Source organism: Crocodylus porosus, unplaced genomic scaffold (assembly GCF_001723895.1).
Source record: "Crocodylus porosus isolate Cpor-Errol unplaced genomic scaffold, CroPor_comp1, whole genome shotgun sequence".
In the NCBI taxonomy this organism is placed as follows: domain Eukaryota; kingdom Metazoa; phylum Chordata; order Crocodylia; family Crocodylidae; genus Crocodylus; species Crocodylus porosus.
The window spans coordinates 258,226,033-258,241,179 of NW_017728886.1; the positions used below are offsets into that span (position 1 = coordinate 258,226,033).

At 44.6% G+C, this 15,147-nt stretch overlaps 1 protein-coding gene across 1 annotated transcript in view; it reads left to right on the plus strand.

The window, feature by feature from the left end:
* The first annotated feature begins 2,077 nt into the window (after window positions 1-2,077).
* TG (thyroglobulin) overlaps window positions 2,078-15,147 on the plus strand; it is a 210,241-nt gene continuing 197,171 nt past the window's right edge. Inside the window, exons 1-5 of the mRNA XM_019547510.1 lie at window positions 2,078-2,099; window positions 5,439-5,547; window positions 6,521-6,618; window positions 7,239-7,442; window positions 7,615-7,774. Of these exons, the coding sequence (XP_019403055.1) occupies window positions 2,078-2,099; window positions 5,439-5,547; window positions 6,521-6,618; window positions 7,239-7,442; window positions 7,615-7,774 (593 nt within the window). The remainder of the gene's footprint in view (window positions 2,100-5,438; window positions 5,548-6,520; window positions 6,619-7,238; window positions 7,443-7,614; window positions 7,775-15,147) is intronic.

Sequence of the window (15,147 nt, forward strand, 5' to 3'; positions counted from 1 at the left end):
AATGGATACACAAGATGAAAGCCATTCTACCAGACCAAAATACTCTCCATATTGCTCTACAAAGTAGTAGGCTTAAGTACTGACATGGACGTTCTGTATCCACAGCACTGAAGCCTCCGTGCACCCAATGGGAAACTAGAATGAGCACGAAATTACAGCGAACAAATTCTCAGCATTGCATCTCCACTTCTAGGCAGTCTGGAAAGGGTGTAATGCAGGGGCGGGCAATTATTTCGGGCGGAGGACCCCTTACTGAGTTTTGGCAAGCCATCGAGGGCCACATGACAGGCGGTCAGGGGCAGATAAATATTACTTTTCTAAATTTTTCAGGGGCCCCACAGGCTGGATAGAATGGCTTGGCAGGCTGTGTTGTGCCCACCCCTGGTGTAACGTCTAAGTAATGAAATGACACACATTAGTACTTTCTAGTGAGGCTGTTTTATTTCATTGCTGTTGCATTTTTCTAATTGCAGGATTTTTCAATTTAGCTGGGGTTATTCGTTTTCAAAATAAAACGTCGATTAAAAAACTGTGGGGGGGGGAAGTTCTGAGAGAAATAGAACAGACAAATATCTCATCCAGAATCTAAATATCTACATTGCATGTAAGATAACAGGGTTCAGCTTCCCTTTCTGTAAGACTTGCACACGTGCTTGTTGGCATTCTAATTAGAACACATCGGACCAGATTTGATTAATTGAGTTTGCTCCGTGTTTTAATTAGGCCCTTGCAGCATCGCCAGTGTTGCATGCATTAAGCCCCTGCATGTTTTAAAATGGCCACGGGGCACTTTGTCTAAACCTTGTCCAATGAGGTTTAAAATTGAAATGCCATCCCACAGCCATTTTTAAATATGTGGGGGCTTAATACACGTGACCACAGTGTTTTAGAGTGTCTACCCAGGAACCACTGCTTTAATTAAAATATCCTGTCCCCCACCACCTGTGCACACATGTAAGCTCTCCACGCCATGATAAATATCTTTGATTTAACGAATTTAGAAAGCAGCAACACCTTTACAAAGTGGCCACTGTGTAGGTATTGCTTGGCAATGTTTTATGTTACGAAGTCAGGTAGTTCTGCCTGGTTCACCCTGTAGACTTCCATTTTGTTTGACACATACTGGCCCAAATCTGAGCTACATTTGAGTGGAAGTCACCTGTGTATAGTCAGACACTTCAGGCATGTTTTCATGGGGGGAGGGGGGAGAAGGAATTTTTGCATGCAAACCCCATCACTACTTTGCAAATAGGTGTTTCTATAAAGTATAAGTTAAAGTGTGAGCAAAGTGTGTGTAGGGCCAACTAGTCAAGGCTTGAGGCTGCACAGAAACTGAGATTTATTTATTCTCAAAGGTTTTGTGGCTTCCGTAAATCATTTTATCAATGTGTCTATCTTGTTCCTCTTCCTATCACTCCAGTAACAACTGCTCAACTTATGTAGTCTCTAGATCAGAGATTCTCAGCCAGGGTGCTTTGAGATCCTTTCAAGGGTGTTGAAAGGTGCCATACACTGTTAGGATTGTTAGATGTGCACAGAAATGCCGTGTCTTTCTCAAGGTCATATCAAAAGTGGTGGAAATAGAAGGCAGATATTGGAAAAGCATCTTGTTTCTCATTTAACTTGTATCGTAGGTCCTTCAGACAATTTCCTGCTGGGTTTTGTTTTACTGGGCACTGCATAGACGCAACACAGGAGTCGGTTCCTATGCAGAAGAGCTCGCAATATAGGTGGACAAGCCAGACCAAGAGGAGGTTTACCTTCTGCCTCCGGACTGCTCTACTTGAGTAAATGCATTTAACACCATGACTGATGCAGTTCTAAACCGACCCTGAAGCTGTTTTGTGTGGGCACAGAGAAATGTGAGGGAGTCGGATAATTTTCAGAGGGTACAAAAAGCATTATTCTTTGCTTTGGAGCACTGATTATGTGTTGAGTATATATCTTTCTATATTTAGAGAGGTATTTGGATATATCTATATTTAGATATATCTGTAAATCTACCTGTATATGTATTTGAGTATATTTTGCTTTAGATTAAATAAAGCTCAAGAAGTGAGCACTTCAGGTGAATGACATGGGCGTGTTCACTCCTCAAGGTACATACCTTTTAGGACTTGAAAGTGTAGCACCCTCCATTCACTCAGCCCTATTGAGTTCATAAATTGCTTTGGGTGTTCACAGTACTTAGTTGGTAAGCTCTGTGCAATGACATTTTGGATTTAGTCCATTTGTGTGTTGGTTTAATTGAGCCCTCCAGCCTCCTCTTTTGCAGGTTGGCAGTCTTGACCTGTTTGTTCTCCTTTCGGGTGACTGGATGTCCTATTGCCTCCTGGGAAATACTTGGAGCTTGCTGACGAAATGCACCAGGGCCGTTCCAGGCAAATGGGTTTCTTAGAAGCAGAGCATGCGTCATCCACCCAATTTAGTGGGCAGTCTACCAGCTCATAAGTGAAGATGTCCAAACAGTGGCTCTATAAAAGGCTGGGGGAGGCTAGCCCAGAGCTGTGCAGGGTCTTACCCCTTCAGCTAAGGCAGGGGTTATAGCTCCTGCATCACAAGATGGGCCCTGTCCTTCTTAGTCCCCTTCTCTGCTTAATCAGCATAGCAGCAGCCAATATTTTTGGTAAGTTTATCCATTCTTTCCTTTGATTTGTATCAGCCTGTCGCCACACTGCTCTGACCTCTGCAATGATACTTCACTGCCTAGCAGGTGCATTATGGCATTACCTTGAGGCTCAAAGGAGATAAGGTGCCCATTGTTTTGGCAATTGCACAATGAAACAGGACTTAGTCCTTATATGCCATATAGCAAGGTGCTCCTGTTTTAGTCAGTCTAGTGGTTGCTGCATTGCCAAACGGAGCATCTGAGGCTGCCCTGTACTTATTTCGTTCTGGTAGCAGATGGCAGCTGCCCCTGTCCAGTCGGCAGCTACTTATGGCTGCACTGCAGTAGCTGTTCTATCACAGCCCAAAGTGCTTTCTGAGACCCAGGCAGATGAGGTTCTTTGGGTAAATCCGATATCTTTTAGACCAACTCAAATAGTTGGAAAAATACTTTGCAAGCTTTTGGGTATAAATACCCTCCATCAGGCTGAGGAAGCATCAGCAGTTGGTGTGTGCTCTTCCTGATTGGAACCAAGACCCAAGTACCTGCTGAAAGGACCCCCACACTTGCCACATGAGCTGCCTTCTGGCTGCTGGACAGGGTCAGAAGCCTTCCTGCGTCAGCAACAGGTTGGGGTGTGGACACACTCAAAGTTTTGCCAGCAGAATTGGGGTATAGGTGGGCCTGGAGTTTGGATTTGGATGATTTATTTTTTTTCTAGTAGTATTTGAAGGCTCTGAGTGAATTCCATTGTGCTGTACCTACCCATAGCAGAGAACAATCAGTATGGCAAGGAGTGGGTAAATGAGATGCATTGACTTGTAAAGGAGGAGGTTAAAGAGATTGTTTTTAAAATCCCAGTGCAGGGCAGTGATGGGAGGGACCAGAATCCCAATCTCCTGAGTCCTAGCCAGTTCAGTGACCTATTGGCTGGGCCATGCCAGCATCTGTTGAATTTCTACAAAGATATGCTGACTTCAGCTGATGCTGCGGCTCGTGGAATTTCCTGCCAGATTGTAATGATTCTTAGCTTTGCTACTTTACGTTAATAGCAACTAAAGCAGTGGTCACCAACCAATGGATCTCAATCCACCGGTAGATTTTGGAGCCTCTTGAAGTCGATCCAAGGCTGGGGTTGGGGACTGAGTGCCCGTGTGCATGCATGCTCGTGCCCCAACCCAGCAGGTCAGTCCATGGGGGAACGAAGGGGCAGGGGCTAGATCGAGGCCCCTCATGGTGAGGGACAGTGCTGCAGAGGCAGGAGCAGGGGTGGGACTTACCTGCTGGGGGAGGTGCACACCCAAATATTTTTTTCTCTGCCTCAATCTCCCAATCTCTACCCCCACCCTTTCCTCCCACAGACTTACCTGCTGGGGGGTGGCAGTGCACAGTAGATCTTGGGTTGCTTTTAAATGCCAAAGGTGCTCTCTTACTTAAAAACCTTGGAGACCACTGAGCTAGAGTTTCCTACAGGTGCACACCAATACTTTTTAATAATTACAAATAAAAAGAAGATGATCTGATCATATTTATAGCTAGTGACAGATTTATTTGATTAAGTCCAGAAGATACCAATTTGGAACAACATGGAGGAACAGCAGCCCTGGAGAGAGACAAGCTAACAGCAAATGAATATGACTAAAATTGTGTGTTTTGGGCACGACTGATATTCATGCATGAGATTCTGTAATATGCAGCCTCGGGATCGTATGGATAACAAGCTCAACCACTCGGCAATCAAGGGAAGGGGGTCATCATCCAAGTAATAGAAGACGCTTAGGTACCAAAGTGACTGAATAAAGAATCTGGATATATAGTGAAAAAATGATAGCATCAGACCTGATTCAAATTAGAGTCAGAATGCTATTTTCACAGATTTTTAAGAACCATTAGATCATCTAGTCTGAACTCCTGCATAACAACGTCATATAATTGCATCCAATTCTTCCTATTGTGAGCCCCAAAACTTGCATGTAGCTGAAGTACCATGTATCTTCCAGAAAGATGACTAGTGTTCCTTTGGGGACTTCAAGATGGACAGCTGTCACTTAGCTTGGTATTTTTTCCCAATGGTTAATCATTCCTGCCATTTAAAAAATGGACAGCATTTCTAATACAGATTGATTTAATAGATTTCATAGACGTTAGGGCTGGAAGGGACCTCAGAAGATCATCAAGTCCAGCCCCCTGCCCCAGGGAGAAGAAGTCAGCTAGGGTCAAAGGATCACAGCAGGATAAGTGTCCATTGGTTGGACTCCAACTTCCAGCCATTGGAATGTTATAAATAAATAATAATTGAATGAAATAATAGATTTAATACCTCAGGGAAAATAATAATTATTGACTTGGATTCAGTAAGAACTTAAATATATATTATGGAATAGTATTAATGTTCCTTGATGTTGTTTCTCTGAGGTGGATATGATATTGAGCTAGAGGTTTAAATTTTACCAAGATGGAAGCTCTGTTTAGACGTGAACTGGTAACTGATGAATCAAACACAGGATATTAAAGACTGATTATCTAGTTGTCACCTCTCATGATTTTATTGAGAGCGCCATGCTATTTGGTGATTTTTTTTTTTTCTTTTAATTCCTTTGGCTCTGGAATGATGTATTTTTCTTATACTGGGGTCTACAAGACCAGGGACAATCCCACCAAAGAAGGTGAAGTCCTATTGTAAAACTAGACTCGAAATAGCAGAGGATTATATGAGCAGGAAGAATTATGTACTTAGGGCTTCATCATGTAGATCATTGGCTTGGTGAGAGCAGGTTCGCAGCCCAGCAGAGGAACTGCAATAATCTCCTTTCCTCTTGGCTGCACGCAGAGTACCAGGCCGAATCCCAGCCTCTACGTCCATGTGAGCTTCGGAGGGAAAGGGCTTTTCTGGAAGGAGAAGATCATGTTCCCCAGTGCTCAGAAGATGGCCAGTTCCGGTAATGTAATACCTCAGCCATCCTGAGACCCAGTCCTGCATTACAGTTAGTCCTAATGGTGAGGCAAGGTGGAGAAGGGGGTACCCAGCCAGCTCTGCTCCAGACTCGGACTTTGTGACATGAGTTTTAATTCCTTCTTGTTTGGAGTGCTCTGTGGCTACAGTGTGCCAGATTTCATTCAAACTATGTGGCCAGGGGTTCCCAAAACAATGGGGAAGGGCTCCATAGGATTACTATATTCTCACTCAGATGTGGGAGCTGTTACTATACTCTTACCCAGATGTGGTGGAGGAAGCAGGCAAATATCCTGTTTGTCTTCAGCAAGCTTCTCTCCAGGATGGATGCAGACAGACGAAACCTAAACCGGTGTAATTTACACTGGTAAAATTTTAGCCCTGATTTCTTTCAGGGACAATTTTACACTGGATTGGGCAAAGTTACCCTGGTTTGAGGTGTTTGTATCTTCCATTTGCACTTTTTTTTTCCACCAGAGTAATACTGATTTCACTAGTGTTAAATATTTTGTTTGCTCATTAATGTATCTGGAGGCTCGCACTCTACTGTGAGAAGGGGTGTTCTAGAAAAGCCTACAATTAAAACTGAATGCATTATTAAAAGAGTGAATTTTGACTTGCCACAGCTTGTGGCTGTGCAGGTTTGTGCTTTAAGCTTGTGCCCATGTCTAATGTGAATGTATTGTGGAGTATAGAAGAGATTGCTGTAGTAGGCACTGATCCAGCCAGCACTGAACTTAATACAAACTTGAGGGTCTTTTTTTAGAATTCAGAAGATCTCCCATCTGGTGGATTTGAATAGACTAGAAACCATTTTGAGAATACTATTCTTTCTGAGGCTACTGCAGTCTTTGCATTAGGTTTTTGCCCTGTGAAACCTCCCTTTTTACATGTGTTTTTCATACAGGTTTACAGTTGTGTTGCTAATAAAAAACCATGTGGTGTGTGTGCTTCCTTAGGACTGTGCAATGCAGCAAGGATGACCTTTCCTGCTGGTGTGTAGATGACAAGGGAGCTGAAGTACCAGGCAGTAAACAGAGTGGAGTTCCCTTATCCTGTGAGTACTGTGGCTAGGGTTAGAAAACCCATTGAGAGGCCCAGCCTAGCAACCAATGAAATCAAACAGTTTTGCCACTGAAATGAGTGAAATGAAAGGCAGGCTTCTTGTGACTTATCCATATTTCTGAATCAAGTGACTTAGAACCTGTACACACAAACTTTACTTATGTGAGCAGCCCCTATTTGTGCCAGTTACACCAGTGTGATCAAGGGGCTGACTTGTGGCTTGGTGTAAGATTGTACCATCATTTTGTAAGCTCTTTGGAGCCAGAAACAGTCACTGTCCCTAGATGATCTGGCCTTGAAAATGCAGAATAAAATTCATCTGATGCCACCGGGTTTTGCCTGATTTCAGGTGATACTGGGGGAGCATCTGCCTTGGAATATCAGCGGGTTTGAATATCCCTTCCTGGCCCTGAGAGAGAGGGAATTTAGTATAAAATTCATCCCAGGCTCCCTTTCAATAGCCCATCACCATCCTTGGCAAAGCTGCTGACTGACCAAATCCGTTCATTGGTTTGGTGCAGTACATACAAAAGTCAACTGCCTTCTTGAAAAAACAAGCGGTTATGGACCTCACAAGCACCTTCTTTTAACAATGTGTCTTTGGTATTGTAGGTTTATCCTTTTGTCAGCTGCAAAAGCAGCAGGTCTTGGTAAGTCACTACATCAACAGCAGCACCACCTCCTACATCCCACAGTGCTTGGATTCGGGGGAGTTTGCTCCAGTGCAGTGTGACATGGGCCTGGGACAATGCTGGTGTGTGGACTCAGAAGGGATGGAGATTTATGGCACCAGGCAGACAGGGAAGCCAACCCAATGTAAGTGGAGTTTTTAGCAAAGGGTGGGTTTGGTCTGTTCTGAATGAAGGTAATGGAAATCCTGAGAGGAGAAATGTTGAGTGCTGGAAACTTCAGCCCCAAGCTGTGGGGCTGGTCTCTAGGTGCTGGTCAGAAGGTGAACACACAACAATACCGAAGTGTTTGTTTTCAGGTCCAGGGAGCTGTGAGATCCGAGACCGTCGTATTCTGCATGGAGTTGGGGACAGGAGTCCACCACAGTGTTCAGCAGATGGAGAATTTTTGCCTGTTCAGTGCAAATTTGTCAACATGACCAACATGATGGTCTTCGATCTTGTTCACAGTTATAACAGGTAAATCTGAAATTACATAGTAATTCTGCAGATGTCTCCAAGCCTTTATCTCCTTGCCCATTCCATTTTAACCTATTCCAGCCCTGTTTCCTTCTGGTGGGTGGACCAGGGAAAGAATTTTATGTTGTCAGCTACTACCTTAAGGCTAATAGACCCACCAGAGTTCATACAGTAAAGGCTAGTTTCTAAATTAGCCCTTGCGTCCTTTGCCCTAGACAACCTAATCAGAGTGTATTTACATATTCATGGTTATGACAGTGTGATTTGTGTTTGATTTAATTTCACTGCTTAACAGAGTAAAATAACCCAGAATTAAATAATAATAATAATAAATTTGGTGGGATCATCATGCTTCACAAGTAGTCATCAGTGGTTTAATGTTTAGTTGGAAAGAGCTATTGAGTGGAGTTCCCAAAGGATCTGTCCTGGATCAGGTATTGAGACTGAAGTGCTCTGGGTCAGAATACAAGGGGGTCGGGGGGGGAAAGGACTTAACGGTGGGGGTCTACTACAGACCACCCAACCAGGGAGAAGAGCTGGACCGGGAATTCTCAAGTCAGCTCGTGGAGGCAGTTAAGTCAAAAGATGTGGTCATCATGGGTGACCTAAACTATCCGGGCATTTGCTGGGAAGAGCAATCAGCCAGGTCTGATCGTTCACATAGGTTCCTAGTTGAGTTACAGGATCTCCATCTAACCCAGGAAGTGCACAGTCCCGCCAGGGGAAATGCCTTGTTAGATCTGGTCCTGGCCACAGGTGACGACCTGGTGAGGGTGCCACTGGTGTTCGACCACCTGGGCGACAGTGACCATCGCCTATTGGGATTCACCATCCGGTGCAAGGTGGCAAAGGCCTGCAGCAAGGCAGCAGCCCTGGACTACAGGAGGGTGGATTTCATTGAGCTAAGGAGACTAGTTGGGGGGGCTCTGAGGTCCCCAAGGGGAGGGGAGTTGGGTGTTCAAGAAGAGTGGTCGTTCCTAAAGGAGATGACTGTCCAAGCCCAAAGGGTGGCAATCCCAACACGGATCAAAGGGAGCAAGAGTGCACAAAAGCCCCCATGGCTCACCAAAAGCATCCAGGAACATCTCAAAGCTAAGAAGGAGGCGTACACCCAATGGCAGGGAGGGGCCATCACCAGGGTGGACTATACCTCCCTTGCTTGGGGATGCAGGGAGGCGGTCAGGAAGGCCAAGGCAGAGATGGGACTGGGATTAGCGACCTGGATCAAGGACAACAAGTCCTTTTTTAAATACACATGGTAAAAAGAAGGTACCAGGTAATGTGGGGCCTCTGCAGGACACACTTGGAAATCTGGTGGTCTCACCAGACAACAAAGCTAACTTATTCAACAATTTCTTTGCCTCCATTTTTCTGAGCAGGGACCAGGTCATCCCCCCCCCCGGGATCCCTGATGGTCCCAGGGGAGGTGCACCTAGGCCTAGGGTCAGTGAGGATCTAGTCAGGGAACTTCTGGAGGGACTGGAGATCTCCACCCCAGAGTGCTAAGGGAATTAGCAGAGGTTATTGCAGGACCCCTGGCACAGCTCTATAAGCACTCGTGGTGCTCTGGCGAGGTGTCAGAGGACTGGAAAAGGGCCAATGTGGTCCTCATTTTCAAAAAAGGGAGGAAGGAGGACCCAGGAAACTATAGGCTGTTAGTGTTACCTCAGTCCTGGGGAAGCTCTTTGAGAAAAGTATCCGGGTACACATCTGCGAGGGGAAAGCAAGGGTGTATACTTAGGGGCAACCAACATGGGTTCATTAGAGGCAGATTCTGTCAGACCAACCTGGTGGCCTTCTACGACCAGGTCACAAAATCCTTGGATGCAGGAGTCACGGTGGATATATTCCTTCCGAAAATCCAGGAAGACTTTGACACTGTCTCTCACCCTGTTCTCATTAAGAAACTGGGAGACCGTGGTGTCGACACCCACACAGTCAAATACGTCACCAACTGGCTGGAGGGCCGCACCCAGAGAGTGGTGGTGGACGGGTCATCTTCAACCTGGAGGGATGTGGGCAGTGGGGTCCCCCAGGGCTCGGTCCTCAGGCCCGCACTGTTCAACATCTTCATCAGCGACTTGGACGAGGGAGTGAAAAGCACCCTGTTGAAATTCGCAGATGACACTAAGATGTGGGGGGATGTGGCCACGCTAGAAGTGAGGGACAGGCTGCAATCGGATCTGGACAGGTTGCAGGGGTGGGCAGATGAGAATAGGATGGGATTCAACACTGACAAGTGCAAGGTGCTGCACCTGGGGAGGAAGAACCAGCACCATACCTACGGGTTGGGGAACTCCCTTCTTGTCAGTGCAGAGGCAGAAAAGGATCTTGGAGTCGTCATTAATGCCATGATGAACATGGGCCAGCACTGTGGTGATGAATGCAGGAAGGCTAACCGCACCTTCTCATGCATCCACAGATGCATCTCGAGCAGGTCCAAGGAGGTGATCCTCCCCCTCTATGTGACACTGGTGCTCGCTCCTACCCTGTGGGTCTTCAGAAGGAGGCTAGCCGGGGTCATTTGACCCCAGTACTCTTTCCTGCCCCTGGCAGGGGGTCGGATGTGATGATCTGCTCGGTTCCCTTCTGACCCTACCAACTATGAAACTATGAATATCTTTATTATGATTTAGAGGATGGGATTGAATGCACACCTAGTATATTTGCAGCTGGCATCAAGTTGGGTGGAGTCACAGGCACACTTGAGGGGAGGGCCAGGATCCAGAATGATGTTGATAAACTGGAGAAATGATCCAGAATCAACCAGAATGAAATTCAAGAAGGACAAGTGCAGAGTCTTGTTCTTGCACTGGAATAATTGCATACACAAATACAGTCCTACAGAGAGGGACTTGGGGATTACAGTGGACCATAAACTAAATATGAGACAACAGTATGATTTTGTTGCAAGGAAAAAAACAGCAAGGAGTGTCACTTGCAAATGAAATGGAGTGATTCTGTCATTGTCTGGCAGTGGTGAGACCTCACCTGGGGTACTGTGTCCAGGTTTGGGCCTTACACTTCAAGAAATATGTGAACAGATTGAAAAGAGTCTAGCAGAGACTGACAAAAATGATTAGAGGCCTGGGAAACATGACTTGAAAGGCTAAAAGAGCCAGGGTTATTTAGTCTGGAGAAGAGAAGACTAAGAGGGCATTTAATAAGTCTTTAATTACCTGAAGGACAATTATAAAGATGATGGAGATGGGCTTTTTTCTGTGGCTGTAGAGGACAGGATTAGAAGCAATGGCTTCAAACTACAGCAGAGGAAATTTAGGCTGGAAATTGGGAGGAACTATGAGTGTGATCAAGCATCAAAACAGGCTACTTAAAGAAATTGTGGAATTGCCTTCTTTGGAAATGTTCAAGAGCAGGTTAGACAGACACTTGGCTGGGATGGTTAATCAGGGATGATCTTGCCCTGAGCAGGGGGCTGGACTAGTTGATCTCTGGAGTCCCTTCCCACCCTGCTTTCCTATGAACACAATGGGCAAAACACTGAGAGGAGAGAAATTAAGAGGTAACGAGAAAATTGGAACGATAGATACAGCTGGCATCTGGAAACAAGGGGGGCGTTGGTGAGGTGGGGATGAACAAAGAGCCTGTCCCACATGGCACAGCAGAAGACTTTTGTACCAAAGTGAAATGTTGGTTGAAGGGATAAGATGCTAAACAAGAGAGATACAGGGGAAAGGCATAGTACAGAAATGCATGGGTTTTTTAATGGTTGGATCAGGCTACTGGAGCATTTAAAACAATGCGTTACAGAAAAACACACAAAGGGGCAAGGAAATTGCAACCTCTTTGTGGGGCTGGGAGTGGGAAGGAAGTAATGCTTGCACGGAGATGTGAGGGCTTGCAAAAGGCGAGAGATTCAGGGCCCCTTTCCTTCTGCAGATGTTGTTGAGGTTGAGTCCAAGTTTAACTTGTCCCAACTTTGCCTTATTCTAGTTGAAAGCAAACTAGAATTGCCTTCCAGTATACTTCACTGGTCCTGTCTTCACCACTGTCTCTTTCCACGAGAGGGCAGCAGAATAAACGGAATGACGTCCTTCTCCTGAACCCGGCTGCGGTGAAGAGATCCTCATTTAAATGTGAATCTGACTATTTCAAGTTTTGTCCTTTCACTTTTGCTTGAAGTGTTGCATGGCAGGCCAGGTGTCCAGGGCAAATGAGTTGTAGGTTATTTTGGCAAGCGCAGAATAATTTGGCAATTTCTCTGGTGGGTGCTGACCTTCTAACAGGGCCAAATCTATGCTTTAACATGATAGTTGGCTGTTCCCTTTGGGACCTTTGCCGGGAAAAGGGTCACAGAGTTGGGTTGTAGCAGCTTCTGAATCACCTAATCAACCAAAGGAAAGTGGCTTTTTGCTGCCAGCTTCTAACTGTTGCTAAGTATTTGACCCCATTTCCAGACTGCCTGTCAGCCTTTTGTGTGTGCTCTCACAGCAGCCATCGTTTTGCAGATGGGAAGCTGAGCCAAAGATGTTGTGCGACACTCCCAGCCCCGAGGGTGTTATCAGGGATTTGAACCCAGGCCTCCTGAGTCTTGGCCTAGTGCCCCAGTGACGATATCTGACACTCATTTCTTTTGCCCGTTAGGAGGAATGCACAATGTGGACAGGCATTTCCTTCTAAAACCGCCCCCAAGATCCTTCCCCACCAAATTATCTTGAAATGAATGAATCAGCATTTCAAGAAAAGTAAATCTCATCTAACCGCCCCCCTTACGAACCATATCCCCAAGCTGCATTTTTGCACTGAAAAGAGAGGGCTTGAGACTCCGTGAGGCCCTTTTAGGGATTTTGTTATTGCTGTTCATCTTGTGTGGAAGGTATTCAGCTGTGACAGTGACAAGCAGTAGCATCGAAGCCTCAGGCAGACTAGTAAGAGAGCGTGAGATCTGAAAAATCAACCTATTTTCTTTCTGTTGATTTGTGCAGTTCATTTTCCACAATAAAGATTCTCAGCTGAGGTTAATTGTTATAGCTCTTTTTAGGACTTTCCCCTCTGTAATATTCTGTTGTTGATCTATGGAGCACAATTCAGTTGCTTTTCTGTAGCTTGCTAGTTGGCACTGTGTAGGAGTAGTTATGATTTGCATTGCGTTGTTTGAAGGTAGGAAAGGCCTTTTTTAAAACCAATCTTAAAAATCAAAAACTGTTATCTTTGTTGCAAGTGAAGTTCAGAGCCCCACTCTCAGGGATGATGCCTACAAATCCATATTATTTATCTTTTTTCTTTTCTCAATTTCTATACACGTCTGCTTATTTCAAAACACTTATCAGAGAAATGTGTTTAAAGTCATGGTTCTGACCCCCTCAAGTAGAGTCACAAATGCTGTAGCCACTTTTGTGACAGGCTTTGAGAATTAAAGTCCAGCATGTTTGCTATTACTTGTTGCTGGAACAATGGTTAAGAAAAATAGAACCAAAAAAGAAGTGGATTTTCAAAACCAGGCATGTGAAATCTTATCCACATGTTTGTGGGGGCTTAATTTATACCTTTGGCATCTTATTTAACCATACCGTCAGCTCAGGACAAGAATAACCAACCCCGAAGTATGACTGCATGTCTAGCCACACATCCAATGCAATGCAATTTGGTAACTATATTTTAGAAAGTTGAATCCTGAACAAGGTGAACTACAGAAATCATTTACACAGCATCCTGTTTCAAAGATCTACATGTTCAGATGCCCTGGAGATGGTTGCAGTCTAAGAGGCTGAGTCTTCCAGTGGATAGAGTTGCACTAATCTCATATGTAAAAAAAAATGTTCCATACAAGGTTACACTTTTTGTTTATCAGCTGTGCTGACTTACCTTTCGGTCACAGGAAGCTGAAAGCTCCCAAAATGTACAGTCTGTTATGCCACACTGTATGGGGAGGACAAGGGGAAGAATTTATTTTGCAGTAGGTCAAACCACATGATCACAATGAACTCTTCTGGCCTTAAAAAATGTAATAATCTATAAACAAATTCCTTCCTTATCCCATCAATAATCCATTTGTGCCCTGGAGCATGACAAGTGGTCACCGTTATCATGCAATTATTATTATCAGTGGGATGGACTCTCTTGGGGTAGGGCTTGCCCACCAACAGAAACGGTGTCCAGAGGTGATCCAGGAAGGCTTGCTCCCAAATCTAAGTTCCATCCAGTGGTAAAAGAGGGAACCTTCCACCACTTTACATGCTAGGAGCAGGACTATGTCAGCCTGATCCTTGGCTGCCTTTTCAGTTTGTTGAGAAGGTTGTAGGCCAGCATGAATTAGAATAGCCCTAAGACTGCTGTCACCTGGCATGAAGCGCTAGCTCTGTCTAGCTCCAGGGGCCTACGGAGAGTAGAAAGGAGAACTTAAAATTATTTAACCCCTCTCCAGCATCCCAGGATCTGGCCTAAATTAATCTCCCTCCCTTCCTTCCTCCCATTGCACCTGTCACTGTGGTATCTGTCCTGCAATACAACATTTCAGGTTTTAAAATAATCCATCTTTATTAAAAGCCTGTCTAATAAGCCTGTCTAAAGGAAGGCTGGCCCTTTTAGCTTCTGATGCAATGCATTGCATACCCCTTTACTGAATTTCACTATGTGACTATGAAACTGCATGTAGCTGGAAGGTGTGTGCCTGGATCATACGTATCCTATTTAATGCTAATCTTTTTGCAAGGGAACTTGGTGCAATTCTTTCATTTGCCATGAAGACCTTGTCTGGACCTTGAAAATTTATCTTCTTTCTGATTGAAGGTGCTTTAGGTCATCCATCAGTTAAGGTCACATTTATCATATACATTTTTTCTCCCAACTCTGTCCAAGTTAAATTTCCTATTTAAGTCTCTCCTTCACTAGGATCTGGTTATCATCACTATTAGAATATTTTTAAAGCATCAAAAGACCCTTTGATCTCCACAAAAAAGAGTTATCATTTGTAATATTCTTTAAAACATAAACTCTCCCTTTAATTCATGGAGCCTTGTTCTCCCAATGTAGCAGATTAGTGAGGTTTTTATCAGCTGTTCCCTGCTTAATTCACTGGAGAAAGTAGATATGCTGGGGCGGGGTAGAAAGGGAAGCAGCCTGTTTATGTAGGCTTTCTGCCATCTCCTGAGGATTTGTGGAAAACAGCAAATGAATGGATGTGTATAATTGAAATTAGTAAACCAACGCGTATTTTACAATCTTTGACAATCTTTCGAAGATGAGGATATGATTGAAAGTTAGCTAGCAACATCCTGTCCGCCCTCATCTTCATTGTATATTAAGTGGTTACAGTGAACTGAAATCTGTTGAGATGTGACACCTTTGCCTTTTCCTTATTTAAGTGTTTTGACGTCTGTTCTTCAGGAGAGGGCTTCTCGGTTCTTAGTGCT